Source organism: Heptranchias perlo, chromosome 33 (assembly GCF_035084215.1).
Source record: "Heptranchias perlo isolate sHepPer1 chromosome 33, sHepPer1.hap1, whole genome shotgun sequence".
Lineage (NCBI taxonomy): Eukaryota > Metazoa > Chordata > Chondrichthyes > Hexanchiformes > Hexanchidae > Heptranchias > Heptranchias perlo.
In genome coordinates this window covers 273,297-289,642 of record NC_090357.1, presented here as the reverse complement: position 1 = coordinate 289,642, position 16,346 = coordinate 273,297, and the positions used below count along the sequence as shown (strand labels likewise).

At 44.3% G+C, this 16,346-nt stretch overlaps 1 protein-coding gene across 5 annotated transcripts in view; it reads right to left on the bottom strand.

Moving 5' to 3' along the window:
* The window catches only part of tbcelb (tubulin folding cofactor E-like b), a 66,996-nt gene that overhangs the window by 38,910 nt on the left and 11,740 nt on the right, over window positions 1-16,346 (bottom strand). The window contains exons 2-4 of one of the 5 annotated variants that reach the window (XM_067970799.1): window positions 11,443-11,596; window positions 5,062-5,201; window positions 4,750-4,857 (exon numbers count right to left, since the gene is read on the bottom strand). In XM_067970799.1, coding sequence (XP_067826900.1) covers window positions 4,750-4,857; window positions 5,062-5,201; window positions 11,443-11,575 — 381 coding nt within the window. In that variant the 5' untranslated portion in view covers window positions 11,576-11,596. Of the gene's footprint in view, window positions 1-4,749; window positions 4,858-5,022; window positions 5,202-11,442; window positions 11,597-16,346 lie in introns of those variants that run through there. The other 4 variants (XM_067970801.1, XM_067970800.1, XM_067970802.1 and 1 more) reach the window with 4 other exon arrangements.

Sequence of the window (16,346 nt, the reverse complement as noted above, 5' to 3'; positions counted from 1 at the left end):
CCACTGCTCTTTTTGATATATATTAATGACCTGGCCTTGGGTATAGAGGGCATAATTTCAAAGTTTGCAGATGACACGAAACTCGGATATGTATATAACAGTAAGGAGCATAGTAGCAGACTTCAGGAGGACAGACAGACTGGTGAAATGGGCAGACACATGGCAGATGAAATTTAATTCAGAGAAGTGTAAAGTGATACATTTTGGTAGGAAGAATGAGGAGGCGCAATATAAACGAAATGGTACAATTTTAAATGAGGTACAGGAACAGAGACACCTGGGGGTGTACCTACACAAATCTTTGAAGGTGGCAAGACAAGTTGATACGGCTGTTAAAAAGCATATGGGATCCTTGGCTTTATAAACAGAGGCATAGAGTACAAAAGCAAGGAAGTTATGCTAACCTTTATAAATCACTGGTTAGGCCTCAGCTGAAGTATTGCGTCCAATTCTGGGCACCACACTTTAGGAAGAATGTCAAGACCTTGGAGAGGGCGCAGAGGAAATTTACTATAATGGTACCAGGGATGAGTGACTTCAGTTATGTGGAGAGACTGAAGAAGCTGGGGTTATTCTCCTTGGAGCAGAGGAGATTAAGAGGAGATTTAATAGCGATGTTCAAAATTATATGGGGTTTTGATAGACTAAATAGGGAGAAACTGTTTGTACTGGCAGGTGGGTCAGTAACCAGAGGACACAGATTTAAGGTAATTGGCAAAAGAACCCGAGGGGAGATGAGGAGAAATGTTTCCATGCAGTGACTAGTTATGATCTGGAATGCACTGTCCGAAAGGGTGGTAGAAGCAGATTCAATAGTAACTTTCAAAAGGGAATTGGATATATACTTAAAGGGGGAAAAAAATTGAAGGGCGATGAGCAAAGAGCAGGGGATTGGGGGCTACTCGGATAGCTCTTTCAAAGAGCCAGCACAGGCATGATGGGCCGAATGGCCTCTTTCTGTGCTGTATGATTCTATATATAAAAATTATAAACAAGAGTGGCCCCAACACCCAACCATGTGGCACTCCACTGGTAACTAGCTGCCAACCAGATACCTGCTTATGCCCTACTAATCATCAACCAACCAACTATTTGCCAATACAGAGTAGCCCCATCAGTCTACTCTCAATCATCAGCAATACTCACCAATAACCTGCTCACCGATGCTCAGTTTGGGTTCCGCCAGGACCACTTGGCTCCAGACCTCATTACAGCCTTGGTCCAAACATGGACAAAAGAGCTGAATTCCAGAGGTGAGCTGAGAGTGACTGCCCTTGACATCAAGGCAGCATTTGACCGAGTTTGGCACCAAGGAGCCCTAGTAAAATTGAAGTCAGTGGGAATCAGGGGGAAAACTCTCCAGTGGCTGGAGTCATACCTAGCACAAAGGAAGATGGTAGTGGTTGTTGGACACCAATCATCTCAGCCCCAGGACATTGCTGCAGGAGTTCCTCAAGGCAGTGTCCTAGGCCCAACCATCTTCAGCTGCTTCATCAATGACCTTCCCTCCATCATGTGGTCAGAAATGGGGATGTTCGCTGATGATTGCAGAGTGTTCAGTTCCATTCGCAACCCCTCAGATAATGAAGCAGTCCATGCCCGCAGGCAGCAAGACCTGGACAACATCCAGGCTTGGGCTCATAAGGGGCAAGTAACATTCGCGCCAGACAAGTGCCAGGCAACGACCATCTCCAACACGAAAGAGTCTAACCATCTCCCCTTGACATTCAACGGCATTACCATCGCCAAATCCCTCACCATCAACATCCTGGAGGTCACCATTGACCAGAAACTTAACTGGACCAGCCATATAAATACTGTGGCTACAAGAGCAGGTCAGAGGCTGGGTATTCTGCAGCGAGTGACCCAGCTCCCGACTCCCCAAAGCCTTTCCACCATCTACAAGGCACAAGTCAGGAGTGTGATGGAATACTCTCCACTTGCCTGGATGAGTGCAGCTCCAACAACACTCAAGAAGCTCGACACCATCCAGGACAAAGCAGCCCGCTTGATTGGCACCCCATCCACCACCCTAAACATTCACTCCCTTCACCACCGGCGCACAGTGGCTGCATCCACTGCAGCAACTCGCCTAGGCTTCTTCAACAGCATCTCCCAAACCCACGACCTCTACCACCTCGAAGGACAAGGACAGCAGGCACGTGGGAACAACACCACCTGCACGTTCCCCTCCAAGTCACACACCATCCCGACTTGGAAATATATCGCTGTTCCTTCATCGTCGCTGGGTCAAAATCCTGGAACTCCCTTCTTAACAGCACTGTGGGAGAACCTTCACTACACGGACTGCAGCGGTGGCTCACCACCACCTTCTCAAGGGCAGTTAGGGATGGGCAATAAATGCCGGCCTCGCCAGGGACGCCCACATCCCATGAACGAATAAAAAAACACTTCCATTATGCATTAGTCTATTAGGTGGGACAGTGTCAAATACCTTTCTGAAATCTAGGTAGACAACATCCACTGTCTCTCCCCTATCTACCAGGTCTGTCATCTCCTCAAAGAAATCCAATAAATTAGTCAAGTACAACCTTCCACTCCTGAAACCATGCTAACCATCTAAGATTAGCTCATGCCCCACTGGCTGCTTATATTATCCCTCAATGTTTTCAAGCACTTTCCCAAAAGTGGAAGGAAGGTTTACAGGTCTTTAATTTGATGGTTCATCCCTCAACCCTGTTGTGAAGATGGGAGCCACATGTAAACAGTGAACAGGTAGTAAGAGGAGGGTGGGGCCGATTAGACACCAAAAAGGAGATCTACTCATGGAGGCAGAGGGCATAGCCGAGGTACTAATGAATACTTTGCATCTGTCTTTACCAAGGAAGAAGATGCTGCCAGTCTCAGTAAAGGAAGATGTAGTTGAGATACTGGATGGACTAATAATTGATCAAAAGGAGGCAGTAGAAAGGCTAGCTGCACCTAAAGTAGACAAATCATTCGGTCCAGATGAAATGCACCCTAGGATGCTAAGGGAAGTAAGGGTGGAAATTGCGGAGGTACTGGCCATAATCCTCCAAACGTTTATAGATATGGGGGTGGTGCCAGAGGACTGGAGAATTGCAATTGTTACACCCTTGTTCAAAAAAGGGTGTAAGGATAAACACAGCAACTATAGGTCAGTCAGTTTAACGTCGGTAGTGAGGAAACTTTTAAAAATGATAATCCGGGACAGAATTAGCAATCACTTGGACAAATGTGGATTGATGAGGGAAAGCCAGCACAGATTTGTTAAAGGCAAATCGTGTTTAACCAACCTAGTTTTTTGATGCGGTAACAGAGAGGGTAGATGAGGGCAATGCAGTTGATGTGGTGAATATGGACTTTCAAAAGGAGTTTGATAAAGTGCCGCATAATAGGCTTGTCATCAAGATTGAAGCCCATGGAACAAAAGGGGTAGTAGCAGCATGGATACAGAATTGGCTAAGCAACAGAAAACAGTAGTGGTGAACGGAATGGAGGGAAGTGTACAGTGGTGTTCCCCAGGGGTCGGTACTAGGACCATTGCTTTTCTTGATATATATTAATGATTTGGACTTGGGTGTACAGGGCACAATTTCCAAATTTGCAGATGACACAAAACTTGTAAGTGTAGTCAACAGTGAGGAGGATAGTGATGGACTTCAAGAGGATATAGACAGGCTGGTGGCATGGGCGGACACGTGGCAGATGAAATTTAATGCAGAAAAATGCGAGGATGATACATTTCGGTTTTAAGAATGAGGCAATATAAACTAAAGGGCACAATTCTAAAAGGTGTACAGGACTAGAGAGATCGGGGGGTATATATACACAAATTGTTGAAGGTGGCAGGGCACGTTGAGAAAGCGGTTAAAAAAGCATACGGGATCCTGGGCTTTATAAATCGAGGCATAGAGTACAAAAGCAAGGAAGTCATAATGAACCTTTATAAAACAATGATTCGGCCACAGCTGGAGTACTGTGTCCAGTTCTGCACACCGCACTTCAGGAAAGATGTGACGGCCTTAGAGAGGGTGCAGAAGAGATTTACTAGAATGATTCCAGGGATGAGGGGCTTCAGTTATGAGGATAGACTGGAGAAACTAGGGTTGCTCTCCTTGGAACAGAGAAGGTTGAGAGGAGATTTGATAGAGATTCAAAATCATGAAGGGTCCAGACAGTAGATAGAGAGAAACTGTTGATTGGCAAAAGAACCAAAGGTGACGAGGAAAAACGTTTTTACACAGCGAATGGTTAGGAACTGGAATGCACTGCCAGGGGAGGTGGTGGAGGCAGATTCAATCGTGGCCTTCAAAAGGGAACTGGATAAGTACTTGAATGGAAAAAATCTGCAGGGCTACGAGGATAGAGCGGGGGAGTGGGACTAGTTGGATTGCTCTTGCATAGAGCTGGCATGGACTCGATGGGCCGAATGGCCTCCTTCCGTGCTGTAACCTTTCTACGATTCTATTCTATGCTACAATTGGCCTGAGCACCTGAGTTTGAAGAGAAAAATCAAAGTTCCTGCTTCTGATCACCTCGTGACCCCTGCTAGAAAGGGTTTGTTTGTGCGTGCAGATATCAGGTAAAGACAGAATTGAGTTTAGTTGTGATGCCACTGTGCATTTAATAGCTTGCCAACACTCACAGTCAAGGCTCACACATCAATGATGTCTACTTGGACAAGGCACCAGATGAAAACAGTTCTGAAGAGGGATCCCGACCAAAAAGTTAGCTTGCCTATTTTCTCCACAAATGCTGACTGACCTGATGTGTTTCCAACATTTTCTGTTTTTGTATGAGGACAACTATTGTCTTGGAACCACATGCCATCAAGGAGTCGGTGTCTGTAGGAAAGGAGGGAAGCAGGGAAAACTGATGGGAAAAATGTAGAGACACAGAGTAAATAAAACAGAGGAAATGAAATGAAGATGATTAATCTGGGGAATAAAGTTTTAGTTTTTAAGTGTGCTGGTATCTTTTTAGTGAAATGGTCTATGAATGACACAGCAACACTTAGAAATGGTGTGTAGAACCTACCATCTGTGCTTAGCAACTCTTGGTTCCTAACCTATTTACCTCGTACCAGTCTTGTAGATAATTATCTGACAGGTCGAGTTCAGAGACATGCGAGCAGAAGGCAGCAATTTCACTTTCCTTTCCAGCTGTGTTAATTCCACAACCATCCAGGACGAGGATAGTTGGGAGATTCAGACGTTCTAAAGGAAATGAAACAAATAAATTCAGATTAATTCTGAACAAATAAGAATGCAAGAGACAAGCAGAAACAGATCGCCAATAAGATGATGCCACCATTCTTATTTGCTACTTGTGTGGGAAAGCATAGTGAATTGGGAAAGTAAAGCAACTCGAAGGCTTTACATGTCTTCAAATATTATCAAACGCTGCCTACAGGAGAGTCATTTCAAGCTTGCATTGTATGGAACTTATTACAGCAAATGCTGGCAAACAGAGTACACAACAGATGTAACGGACCATTGCATATGTATCAGCACAAGGTGTGATGCATTTGTATACATTTCGGTTAGCCCGTATTTCAGTGTCAACTCATTCTGTAGATACAGTATATGGAAATGTTGAATTTACTGTATGATTACCACAACAAGGCAGCCTCTACTTGAGATAGGAATAGGCATTTTTGGTCATGCAAAGGCTAATGTCTCTGGTATATCAAATGTGCAATAGCTATATGAATGGGAGCTGTCCACGGTTATCCCATATCGACGCCAGCATTACCACGAACACCAGAATTTGATATTCAAGTGTAGGTTGTGTGAGAAACGCTTTACCCATAAGAGTTACATACACTCAAGTTGGCAGTGGATCACATTGTCACTAAATCAGTGGCAGTTTTTGTATGAACATTACTAAAGGATTGCATGTGAGGGCTCTAGCCAACACCAAACTGTTGCTCAACACCATGGAGAGGGAATCAGTATTAAGGCAGGCAAATCTTTTTCGACAAAGTTCCTTACATGAGGGCTTGGATTAAGAAATTGGTGATGAGTAAGCCTGGCATACTTAGGATCTGTATATCTAAAACATCAAGTTGACTGTCATTAAGGAACTTTTCTTGCATAAGTCCTTCCACCAAACTGCAGGCAAATGTCATTGTATTGTGGATGAGAAAATTCTGACGTGTGGCATACCAGCTGCTGCAATACATTACCTGGAGGCTAGGCACGAGACCACTCACCCATATCTAGGATTTGATGTCCATAATGACTGGGATGCAAGCAATTCTCGGAGCGCCGCAAACAGCTGAGAGGAGCAGAACAAAGCAGAGGGAGCATCCCATAAAAAGGCAGGATGTCAGAGCGCCGAAAACAGCTGAGAGGAGCAGAACAGAGTGGGGGGAGCGGGGCCTTCAGGCCACAGCTGCGACGGATTTCGAAGTGACGTCAGGAATCAGAAAGTGACGCGACACAGATGAGGCACCTGATTGGTAAGTAGGTACTGGTGAGTATTTCTACTATTCTGCAGTAACTAAAGTAAAAACAAAGGTAAGGTCTGCAGCTCTTCAAGCAAGTAGTGTTTTTTTAAGTGAATCAAGGTCCCTGGTGTAGTTAACATTCTCTAAATTAAGAGTAATTTAAAAGGAGTAACTAACAAGCTTAATCTAAGGCGAGACATGGCAGCAGAGCTCACATCCGTCATATGCTCCTCCTGCGCTATGTGCGAAGTCATGGACATTACAGGTGTCTCTGGCAACCATGTGTGCAGGAAGTGTGTCCACCTGCAGCTACTGGCTAACCGCATTTCGGAGCTGGAGCTGTGGGTGGATTCGCTGTGGAGCATCCGCAATGCTGAGATTATCGTGGATAGCACGTTCAGTGAGGTGGTCACACCGCAGGTAAAGATTACGCAGGCAGAAAGGAAATGGGTGACCGCTAGGCAGAGTAAAAGGACTAGGCAGGTAGAGCAGAGTCCCCTGGGGCCATCTCCCTCTCAAACAGATATACCGCTGTTGGGGGAGATGGCTTATCAGGGGAAAGCAGCAAGAGCCAAGGTCGGGGCACCACAGGTGGCTCTGCTGCACAGGAGGGGAGGAATAAGAGTGGCAGGGCTATAGCGATAGGGGATTCAATTGTAAGGGGAACAGATAGGCGTTTCTGCGGCCGCAAACGTGACTCCAGGATGGTATGTTGCCTCCCTGGTACTTGGGTCAAGGATGTCACGAAGCGGCTGCAGGGCATTCTGGAGGGGGAGGGTGAACAGCCAGTAATCGTGGTCCATATCGGTACCAACGACATAAGTTTAAAAAAAGGGATGAGGTCCTGCAAGGTGAATTTAAGGAGTTAGGAGATAAATTAAAAAGCAGGACCTCAAAGGTAGTGATCTCAGGATTACTACCAGTGCCACGTGCTAGTGAGTACAGGAACAGGAGAATAGACCAGATGAATGTGTGGCTGCAAGGATGGTATAGGAGGGAGGGATTTAGATTCCTGGGACATTGGGACCGGTTCTGGGGAAGGTGGGACCTGTACAAGCGGGACGGGTTACACCCGAGCAGGACCGGGACCAATGTCCTCGCAGAAGTGTTTGCTAGCGCTGTTGGGGAAGGTTTAAACTAGAATGGCAGGGAGACGGGAACCTGAGCAGGGAGACGGAGGAGGGGGAAACAAGGATAGAAACAAAAGACAAAGCGAAGAAGCAATAGTGGAAGGCAAAGAAAACAAGGGCGAAAAACAAATAAGGCCATAGTGCAGAATGAAACTAAGATGACTAGCAATCTTAAAAAGACAAGTCTAAAGGCATTGGGTCTTAATATGCGGAGCATTCGCAATAAGGTAGATGAATTAACAGCGCAGATAGATATTAACTGTTATGATATAGTTGCGATTACGGAGACATGGCTACAGGGTGACCAAGGATGGGAACTGAACATCCAGGGGTATTCAATATTTAGGAAGGACAGGCAAAAAGGGAAAGGAGGTGGGGTAGCATTGTTAGTAAAGGAGGAAATCAATGCAACAGTGAGGAAGGATATTGGCTCGGAAAATCACGATGTGGAATCTGTATGGGTGGAGCTAAGAAACACCAAGGGGCAGAAAATGTTGGTGGAAGTTGTCTATAGGCCCCCAAACAGTAGTGGAGATGTAGGGGAGGGCATTAAACAGGAAATTAGAGACGCATGCAAGAAGGGTACAACTATAATCATGGGTGACTTTAATCTACATAAAGGATTAATTAACAATCTTGTTGGTCGCTCTTTCCTAAGCACATGATAGAATTCCTCATTAAGATGGAGAGTGAAGTAGTTGAATCCGAAACTAGGGTCCTGAATCTAAATAAAGGAAATTACGAAAGTATGAGGTGCGAGTTGGCTATGATAGATTGGGGAACTTTACTAAAAGGGATGACGGTGGATATGCAATGGCTACTATTTAAAGAATGTGTGCAGGAATTACAACAATTATTCATTCCTGTCTGGCACAAAAGTAAAACAGGAAAGGTGGCTCAACCATGGCTTACAAAAGAAATTAGGGATAGTATTAGATCCAAAGAGGAAACACATAAAATTGCCAGAAAAAGCAGCAAGTCTGAGGATTGGGAACAGTTTAGAATTCAGCAAAGGAGGACAAAGAGATTGATTAAGAGGGGAAGAGAGTATATGAGTAAACTAGCAGAGAACATAAAAACTGACTGTAAAAGCATCTATAAATATGTCGAGAAAAAGATTAGTGAGGACAAATGTAGGTCCCTTACAGTCAGAAATGGGGGAAATGATAATGGGGAATAAAGAAACAGCAGAACAATTAAACACATACTTTGGTTCTGTCTTCACAAAGGAGGACATAAATAACCTCCCAGAAATGTTAGGGAACCAAGGGTCTGGTGAGAGGGAGGAACTGAAGGAAACCAGTATAAGCACAAAAAAAAATTGTGCTAGGGAAATTAATGGGGCTGAAGACTGACAAATCCCCAGGGCCTGATAATCTACATCCCAGAGTATGAAAATTGGTGGCCCTGGAAATAGTGGATGCATTGGTCATCATCTTCCAAAATTCTATAGACTCTGGAACAGTTCCTACAGATTGGAGGGTGGCAAATGTAACCCCACTATTTAAAAAAGGAGGGAAAGAAAAAACAGGGAATTACAGACTAGTTAGCTTAACATCAGTCGTGGGGAAAATGCTAGAGTCTATTATAAAAGATGTGATAACAGAACACTTGGATGGCATTAACAGGATTGGACAAAGTCAGCATGGGTTTATGAAAGGGAAATCATGCTTAACAAATCTACTGGAGTTTTTTGAGGATGTAACTAGTAGAATAGATAGGGGAGAACCAGTGGATGTGGTGTATTTGGATTTTCAGAAGGCTTTTGATAAGGTCCCACACAAGAGGTTAGTGTGCAAAATTGAAGCACATGGGATTGGGGGGAAATATACTGGCATGGATTGAGAATTGGTTGACAGACAGGAAGCAGAGAGTAGGAATTAACGGGTCTTTTTCCGGATGGCAGGCAGTGACTAGTGGGGTACCAAAGGGATCAGTGCTTGGGCCCCAGCTATTCATAATATGTCAATGATTTGGATGAGGGAACTAAATGTAACATATCCAAGTTTGCAGATGAAACAAAGCTGGGGTGGAATGTGAGCTGTGAGGAGGATGCAAAGAGGCTCCAATGTGATTTAGACAAGTTGGGTGAGTGGGCAAGAACATGGCAGATGCAGTCTAATGTGGATAAATGCAAGGTTATCCACTTTGGTTGTAAAAACAGAAAGGCAGATTATCTGAATGGTGATAGACTGGGAAAAGGGGAGGTGCAATGAGACCTGGGTGTCCTCTACACCAGTCGCTGAAAGCGAGCATTCAGGTGCAGCAAGCAGTTAGGAAGGCGAATGGTATGTTGGCCTTCATTGCAAGAGGATTTGAGTACAGGAGCAGGGATGTCTTACTGCAGTTGTACAGGGCCTTGGTGAGACCACATCTGGAGTTGTGCGCGCAGTTTTGGTCTCCTTATCCGAGGAAGGATATCCTTGCCATGGAGGGAGTGCAACAAAGGTTTACCAGACTGATTCCTGGGATGGCAGGACTGACGTATGAGGAGAGATTGGGTTGACGAGGCCTATATTCACTAGAGTTTAGAAGAATGAGAGGTGATCTCATCGAAACATATAAAATTCTAAAAGGACTACAGAATAGATGCAGGGAGGATGTTCCCGATGGCTGGGAAGTCCAGAACCAGGGGTCACAGGCTCAGGATACCATTTAGGGGTATGCCATTTAGAAGAGAGGAGGAGGAGAAATTTCTTCACTCAGAGGGTGGTGAGCCTGTGGGATTCTCTACCACAGAAGGCACTGGAGGCCAAGTCATTAAATATATTCAAGGAGATAGATATATTTCTTAATGCTAAAGGGATATAGGGAAAAAGCAGGAACAGGGTACTGAGTTAGACGATCAGCCATGATCATTTTGAATGGCGGAGCAGGCCCGAGGGGCCGAATGGCCTACTCTTGCTCCTATTTTCTATGTTAATTGTTGTTGAAGCTCTGAACTGCCAACTGGTGAAACCATCATTCGGTGGGACTGTACATGAGATGACAGCAATGCACTCACATTTTACAGTGAGTTGCGCTACTCTCAATGCTGTGCATGAGGTGGTCTTGGAACTGATGCTAGCCTAGCAAGGGTTCAAACCCAACAAGGCACCTATACTACTGGGGAAGGGTGGGAGGAGATAAGCAGAGTCTCTTTGGATCAAGTTGGCTCCAAGGTAACATGCCTTGCAATGGAAGATTGGAACAGAGTCTAACTTCTGTAGCAGATTCAGTGATTCCAATACTTAAGCCAGGAGGTTACACATTAGACCGGGGCAATGTTGATTAATGAGCCAGGCTGGCTGATCAATCAGATCTGGAGAAATAGACCAGTCACCATGGGGTGAGATTCCTTCTACTTGGCTCCAGATAACCTGCAGGTCAATGCCCTAGCATGGTAGGGGCAAGCAGTAGTGGTCTTTGGTGCAGTGTTTTAGCTGGTTAAACTCAATCAGTACTCTCAAACTTTTGTCACCAAACTACACCTAAGCTCTCTAAACTTAGGTAAAAAAGGTACAATCAAAGGGGTGCATTCCCACAGGGAGAGGGGGTGAACACTGGGCAAATAGAAACTCTGCTGGTATGGATTAAGATTCAGCCACCATGATGCATTTTCACATGTTACAGACTCCTGACTGCCAAAAAAAATTAAAATAGTCAAGCTTGTGTTCTGAAGACTTGGGGCCCTGATATCAATATGATTAAACAGTCCAAAAGTTTGGGACGGATTTTTTTAAAAAAGGGAGGAATCTCATGGGGTTCCCCCACGCCACCTCCATTTCTTTTAGTTTCTGGGTCCCAGAAGTAGTAAATTGGTCACGCCCAGCAGGAAAGTGAGTGAGGAGGTGGGTTTGGGAGCAAGTCAGTTCAATAATATAAAGTCTCACTCACCTTTCAAGGGTGAGCCCTGTGGCATTACAGAGATGTGGATGCCAATCCCCATTCCCCGTCGGTACGGGAAGTTTTCTGGGCTGTACTTCTCACAAATAACCTCAACAAAACTACGTCCACGGGCGTGACTCATCTTCCAACTGGAGACAGCAATCTACGAATTGAGGGGACACAAGAGGTTCTCGGTTAAAGATACTTCTGCCCAAACTTGTTAATGGAACAGAGGCACAGCATTAAAAAGTGCTCAAACTATCAATTTAACATTCAAAATGCTGCATGTTAATCCATCAGCCTACTTGTGCCTGGGTGCAAGTACCATCCATCCTATACAAGTGATGGAAGTCATACAATCTGTTCTATGTACTCAAAAGGCATTAAATTAGGGATTGAGCACAGAATTTCTAACCACAGTCTAGAGTGTAGGTCCTTAGCCCAATGCTGGTGTTTTCTCTTTTGCACACCGTAGGGTCATGTAAAAAAAACAATTGGGTATCACTGGATATATTTTGTTTTGACCATGCACATTAAATGAGAATTTTATGTGATTTCAAGTAAAAAATTATAATAGGTAAGCCTTTTATTTACTTCTATAAACTACTTCACACTCAGTCTGGAAGTAGAAAGTAAAAAAATTAAAAATCTGAAACTAATAATTGCAGTCAGCCCAAAGGATTTCCTCTCGTTAACTGAATATTTTTGAATTATTTTTCTTGAGCATGCATTTCACTATTTGCATAATCACCCCTTCAATAACTGGGCGTCTACTAGTGTTCAATATTATATAAAGCTCCAGCAGAAAAGAATTTGCATGCTGAAAAATCTTTCATTACAATAAAACGTGTGCAACAGAAGATATTGTTAGCTTGGAGAATCAATGCAGTCTTGCAAATAATCAGGCACTACCAAGAGCAGTCGATGTACCTGGTCTGACAGGGGGAGTCCTATACAAAAGAAGCTGATAAATGAGATGACCATACGTTATCCTACTTCAACAGTGAGACACCTACAACCCACACAAACCTAGAGCTTTCAACAGGGTACAGATGCTATAGGAAAGATAGAGCAGGAGGTAAGAGAGGAGGGGGAGCTGCGTTCTTGATTAGGGAGAACATCACGGCAGTAGTGAGAGGGGATATATCCGAGGGTTCGCCCACTGAGTCCATATGGGTAGAACTGAAAAATAAGAAGGGAGAGATCACTTTGATAGGATTGTATTACAGACCCCCAAATAGTCAACGGGAAATTGAGGAGCAAATATGTAAGGAGATTACAGACAGCTGCAAGAAAAATAGGGTGGTAATAGTAGGGGACTTTAACTTTCCCAACATTGACTGGGACAGCCATAGCATTAGGGGCTTGGATGGAGAGAAATTTGTTGAGTGTATTCAGGAGGAATTTCTCATTCAGTATGTGGATGGCCCGACTAGAGAGGGGGCAAAACTTGACCTCCTCTTGGGAAATAAGGAAGGGCAGGTGACAGAAGTGTTAGTGAGGGATCACTTTGGGACCAGTGATCATAATTCCATTAGTTTTAAGATAGCTATGGAGAAGGATAGGTCAGGCCCAGAAGTTAAAATTCTAAATTGGGGAAAGGCCAATTTTGATGGAATTAGACAGGAACTTTCAGAAGTTGATTGGGAGAGACTGTTGGCAGGCAAAGGGACGTCTGGTAAGTGGGAGGCTTTCAAAAGTCTGTTAACCAGGGTTCAGGGTAAGCACATTCCTTATAAAGTGAAGGGCAAGGCTGGTAGAAGTAGGGAACCTTGGATGACTCGGGAGATTGAGGCCCTAGTCGAAAAGAAGAAGGAGGCATATGACATGCATCGGCAGCTGGGATCAAGTGGATCCCTTGAAGAGTATAGAGATTGCCGGAGTAGAGTTAAGAGAGAAATCAGGAGGGCAAAAAGGGGACATGAGATTGCTTTGGCAGATAAGGCAAAGGAGAATCCAAAGAGCTTCTACAAACACATAAAGGGCAAAAGAGTAACTTGGGAGAGAGTAGGGCCTCTTAAGGATCAACAAGGTCATCTATGTGCGGAACCACAAGAGATGGGTGAGATCCTGAATGAATATTTCACATCGGTATTTACGGTTGAGAAAGGCATGGATGTTAGGGAACTTGGGGAAATAAATAGTGATGTCTTGAGGAGTGTACATATTACAGAGAGGGAGGTGCTGGAAGTCTTAACGCGCATCAAGGTAGATAAATCTCCGGGACCTGATGAAATGTATCCCAGGACGTTATGGGAGGTTAGGGAGGAAATTGCGGGTCCCCTAGCAGAGATATTTGAATCATCCACCGCTACAGGTGAGGTGCCTGAAGATTGGAGGGTAGCAAATGTTGTGCCTTTGTTTAAGAAGGGAGGCAGGGAAAAGCCTGGGAACTACAGACCGGTGAGCCTGACATCTGTAGTGGGTAAGTTGTTAGAGGGTATTCTGAGAGAAAGGATCTACAGGCATTTGGAGAGGCAGGGACTGATTAGGAACAGTCAGCATGGTTTTGTGAGAGGAAAATCATGTCTCACGAATTTGATTGAGTTTTTTGAAGGGGTAACCAAGAAGATAGATGAGGGCTGTGCAGTAGACGTGGTCTACATGGACTTTAGCAAAGCCTTTGACAAGGTACCGCATGGTAGGTTGTTACATAAGGTTAAATCTCACGGGATCCAAGGTGAGGTAGCCAATTGGATACAAAATTGGATTGACGACAGAAGACAGAGGGTGGTTGTAGAGGGTTGTTTTTCAAACTGGATGCCTGTGTCCAGCGGTGTGCCTCAGGGATCGGTGCTGGGTCCGCTGTTATTTGTTATTTATATTAATGATTTGGATGAGAATTTAGGAGGCATGGTTAGTAAGTTTGCAGATGACACCAAGATTGGTGGCATTGTGGACAGTGAAAAAGGTTATCTAGGATTGCAACGGGATCTTGATAAATTGGGCCAGTGGGCCGATGAATGGCAGATGGAGTTTAATTTAGATAAATGTGAGGTGATGCATTTTGGTAGATCGAATCGGGCCAGGACCTACTCCGTTAATGGTAGGGCGTTGGGGAGAGTTATAGAACAAAGAGATCTGGGAGTACAGGTTCATAGCTCCTTGAAAGTGGAGTCACAGGTGGATAGGGTGGTGAAGAAGGCATTCGGCATGCTTGGTTTCATTGGTCAGAACACTGAATGCAGGAGTTGGGATGTCTTGTTGAAGTTGTACAGGGCATTGGTGAGGCCACACTTGGAATACTGTGTACAGTTCTGGTCACCCTATTATAGAAAGGATATTATTAAACTAGAAAGAGTGCAGAAAAGATTTACTAGGATGCTACCGGGACTTGATGGTTTGACTTATAGGGAGAGGTTAGACAGACTGGGACTTTTTTCCCTGGAGAATAGGAGGTTTAGGGGTGATCTTATAGAAGTCTATAAAATAATGAGGGGCATAGATAAGGTAGATAGTCAAAATCTTTTCCCAAAGGTAGGGGAGTCTATAACGAGGGGGCATAGATTTAAGGTGAGAGGGGAGAGATACAAAAGGGTCCAGAGGGGCAATTTTTTCACTCAAAGGGTGGTGAGTGTCTGGAACGAGCTGCCAGAGGCAGTAGTAGAGGCGGGTACAATTTTGTCTTTTAAAAAGCATTTGGACAATTACATGGGTAAGATGCAGGAAATTGGGACTAGCTTAGTGGTATAAACTGGGCGACATGGACATGTTGGGCCGAAGGGCCTGTTTCCATGTTGTAACTTCTATGATTCTATGAACATTGGGGCAATGTTAGGAATGACATTTATGATTGGCAAATCTAACAGATTATAAAACATTTAAACATGTAGGTAAAATAAAACTGTGGATGCTGGAAATCTGAAATAAAAACAGAAAATGCTAGGAATATACAGATAGTCATCTGAAACAGGACAGGTTAAGATCCTTCTTCAAATTATAAAATGTAAAGCTGCTCCACTTTTATGTGCGATAGTGAGGGACCTACACCGTGTTCAGTTGGAGAGAAAAAGAACTTGAAGTTATATAGCACCTATGATGTTCTCAATGTCCCAAAGTGCTTCACAGCCAATTAACTACTTTGAAAGTGCAGCCATTTGTTGTTTTGTAGGCAAATGTGGCAAGCAATTAGACACAAAGCCCCATAAACAGAAATGAGATGAATCTGTTAATTTTTTTTTGGTGGTGTTGGTTGAAGGATATACATTTGCCAGGACACCAGGAGAACTCCCCAGCTCTTTAAATAGCACCATAGGATATTTTGCATCCACCTCAGCTGGCACAGCCTCGGTTTAAGGTTTCTTCTGAAAGATAGTACCTCCTCAGTATTGCACTGAAACGTCAGCCTAGATTACGTGTTCAAGTCCTGCAGTGGGGCTTGAACCCACGGCCTCATGACTCAGAGGGGAGTGTGCTACTAGTGAGCCATGGTTGACACTTCTGGTTATAAATGATTATAAGATAACATCTGATTCCCAATTGGTGGGGGGGGGGGGGGGTGAGTAAGTTTGTCCAGCAACCTGAACAAATGTTGGATAAATGCCTGAGTTTTATTTTTAACCCCCCCACACATATACTGATCTCACCCTAATTCTGACATTTTTCGGTTTGCCGTGAAAGCGAACCATTTCATAGTATTATAGTAGGTACAGTACAGGAGGCGGCCATTCAGCCCATCGTGCCTATGCCAGTTCTTTGGAAGAGCTATCCAATTAGTCCCATTCCCCTGCTCTTTCCCATCAAGTATTTATCCAATTCACTTTTGAAAGTTACTATTGAATCTGCTTCCACCACCCTTTCAGGCAGCACATTCCAGATTACAACTCGCTGCATAAAAAAATGTTTCCTATCATCTGGCTCTTTCGCCGACCACCTTGTATCTGCCTCTGGTTACCGACCCTTCTGTCTCTGGA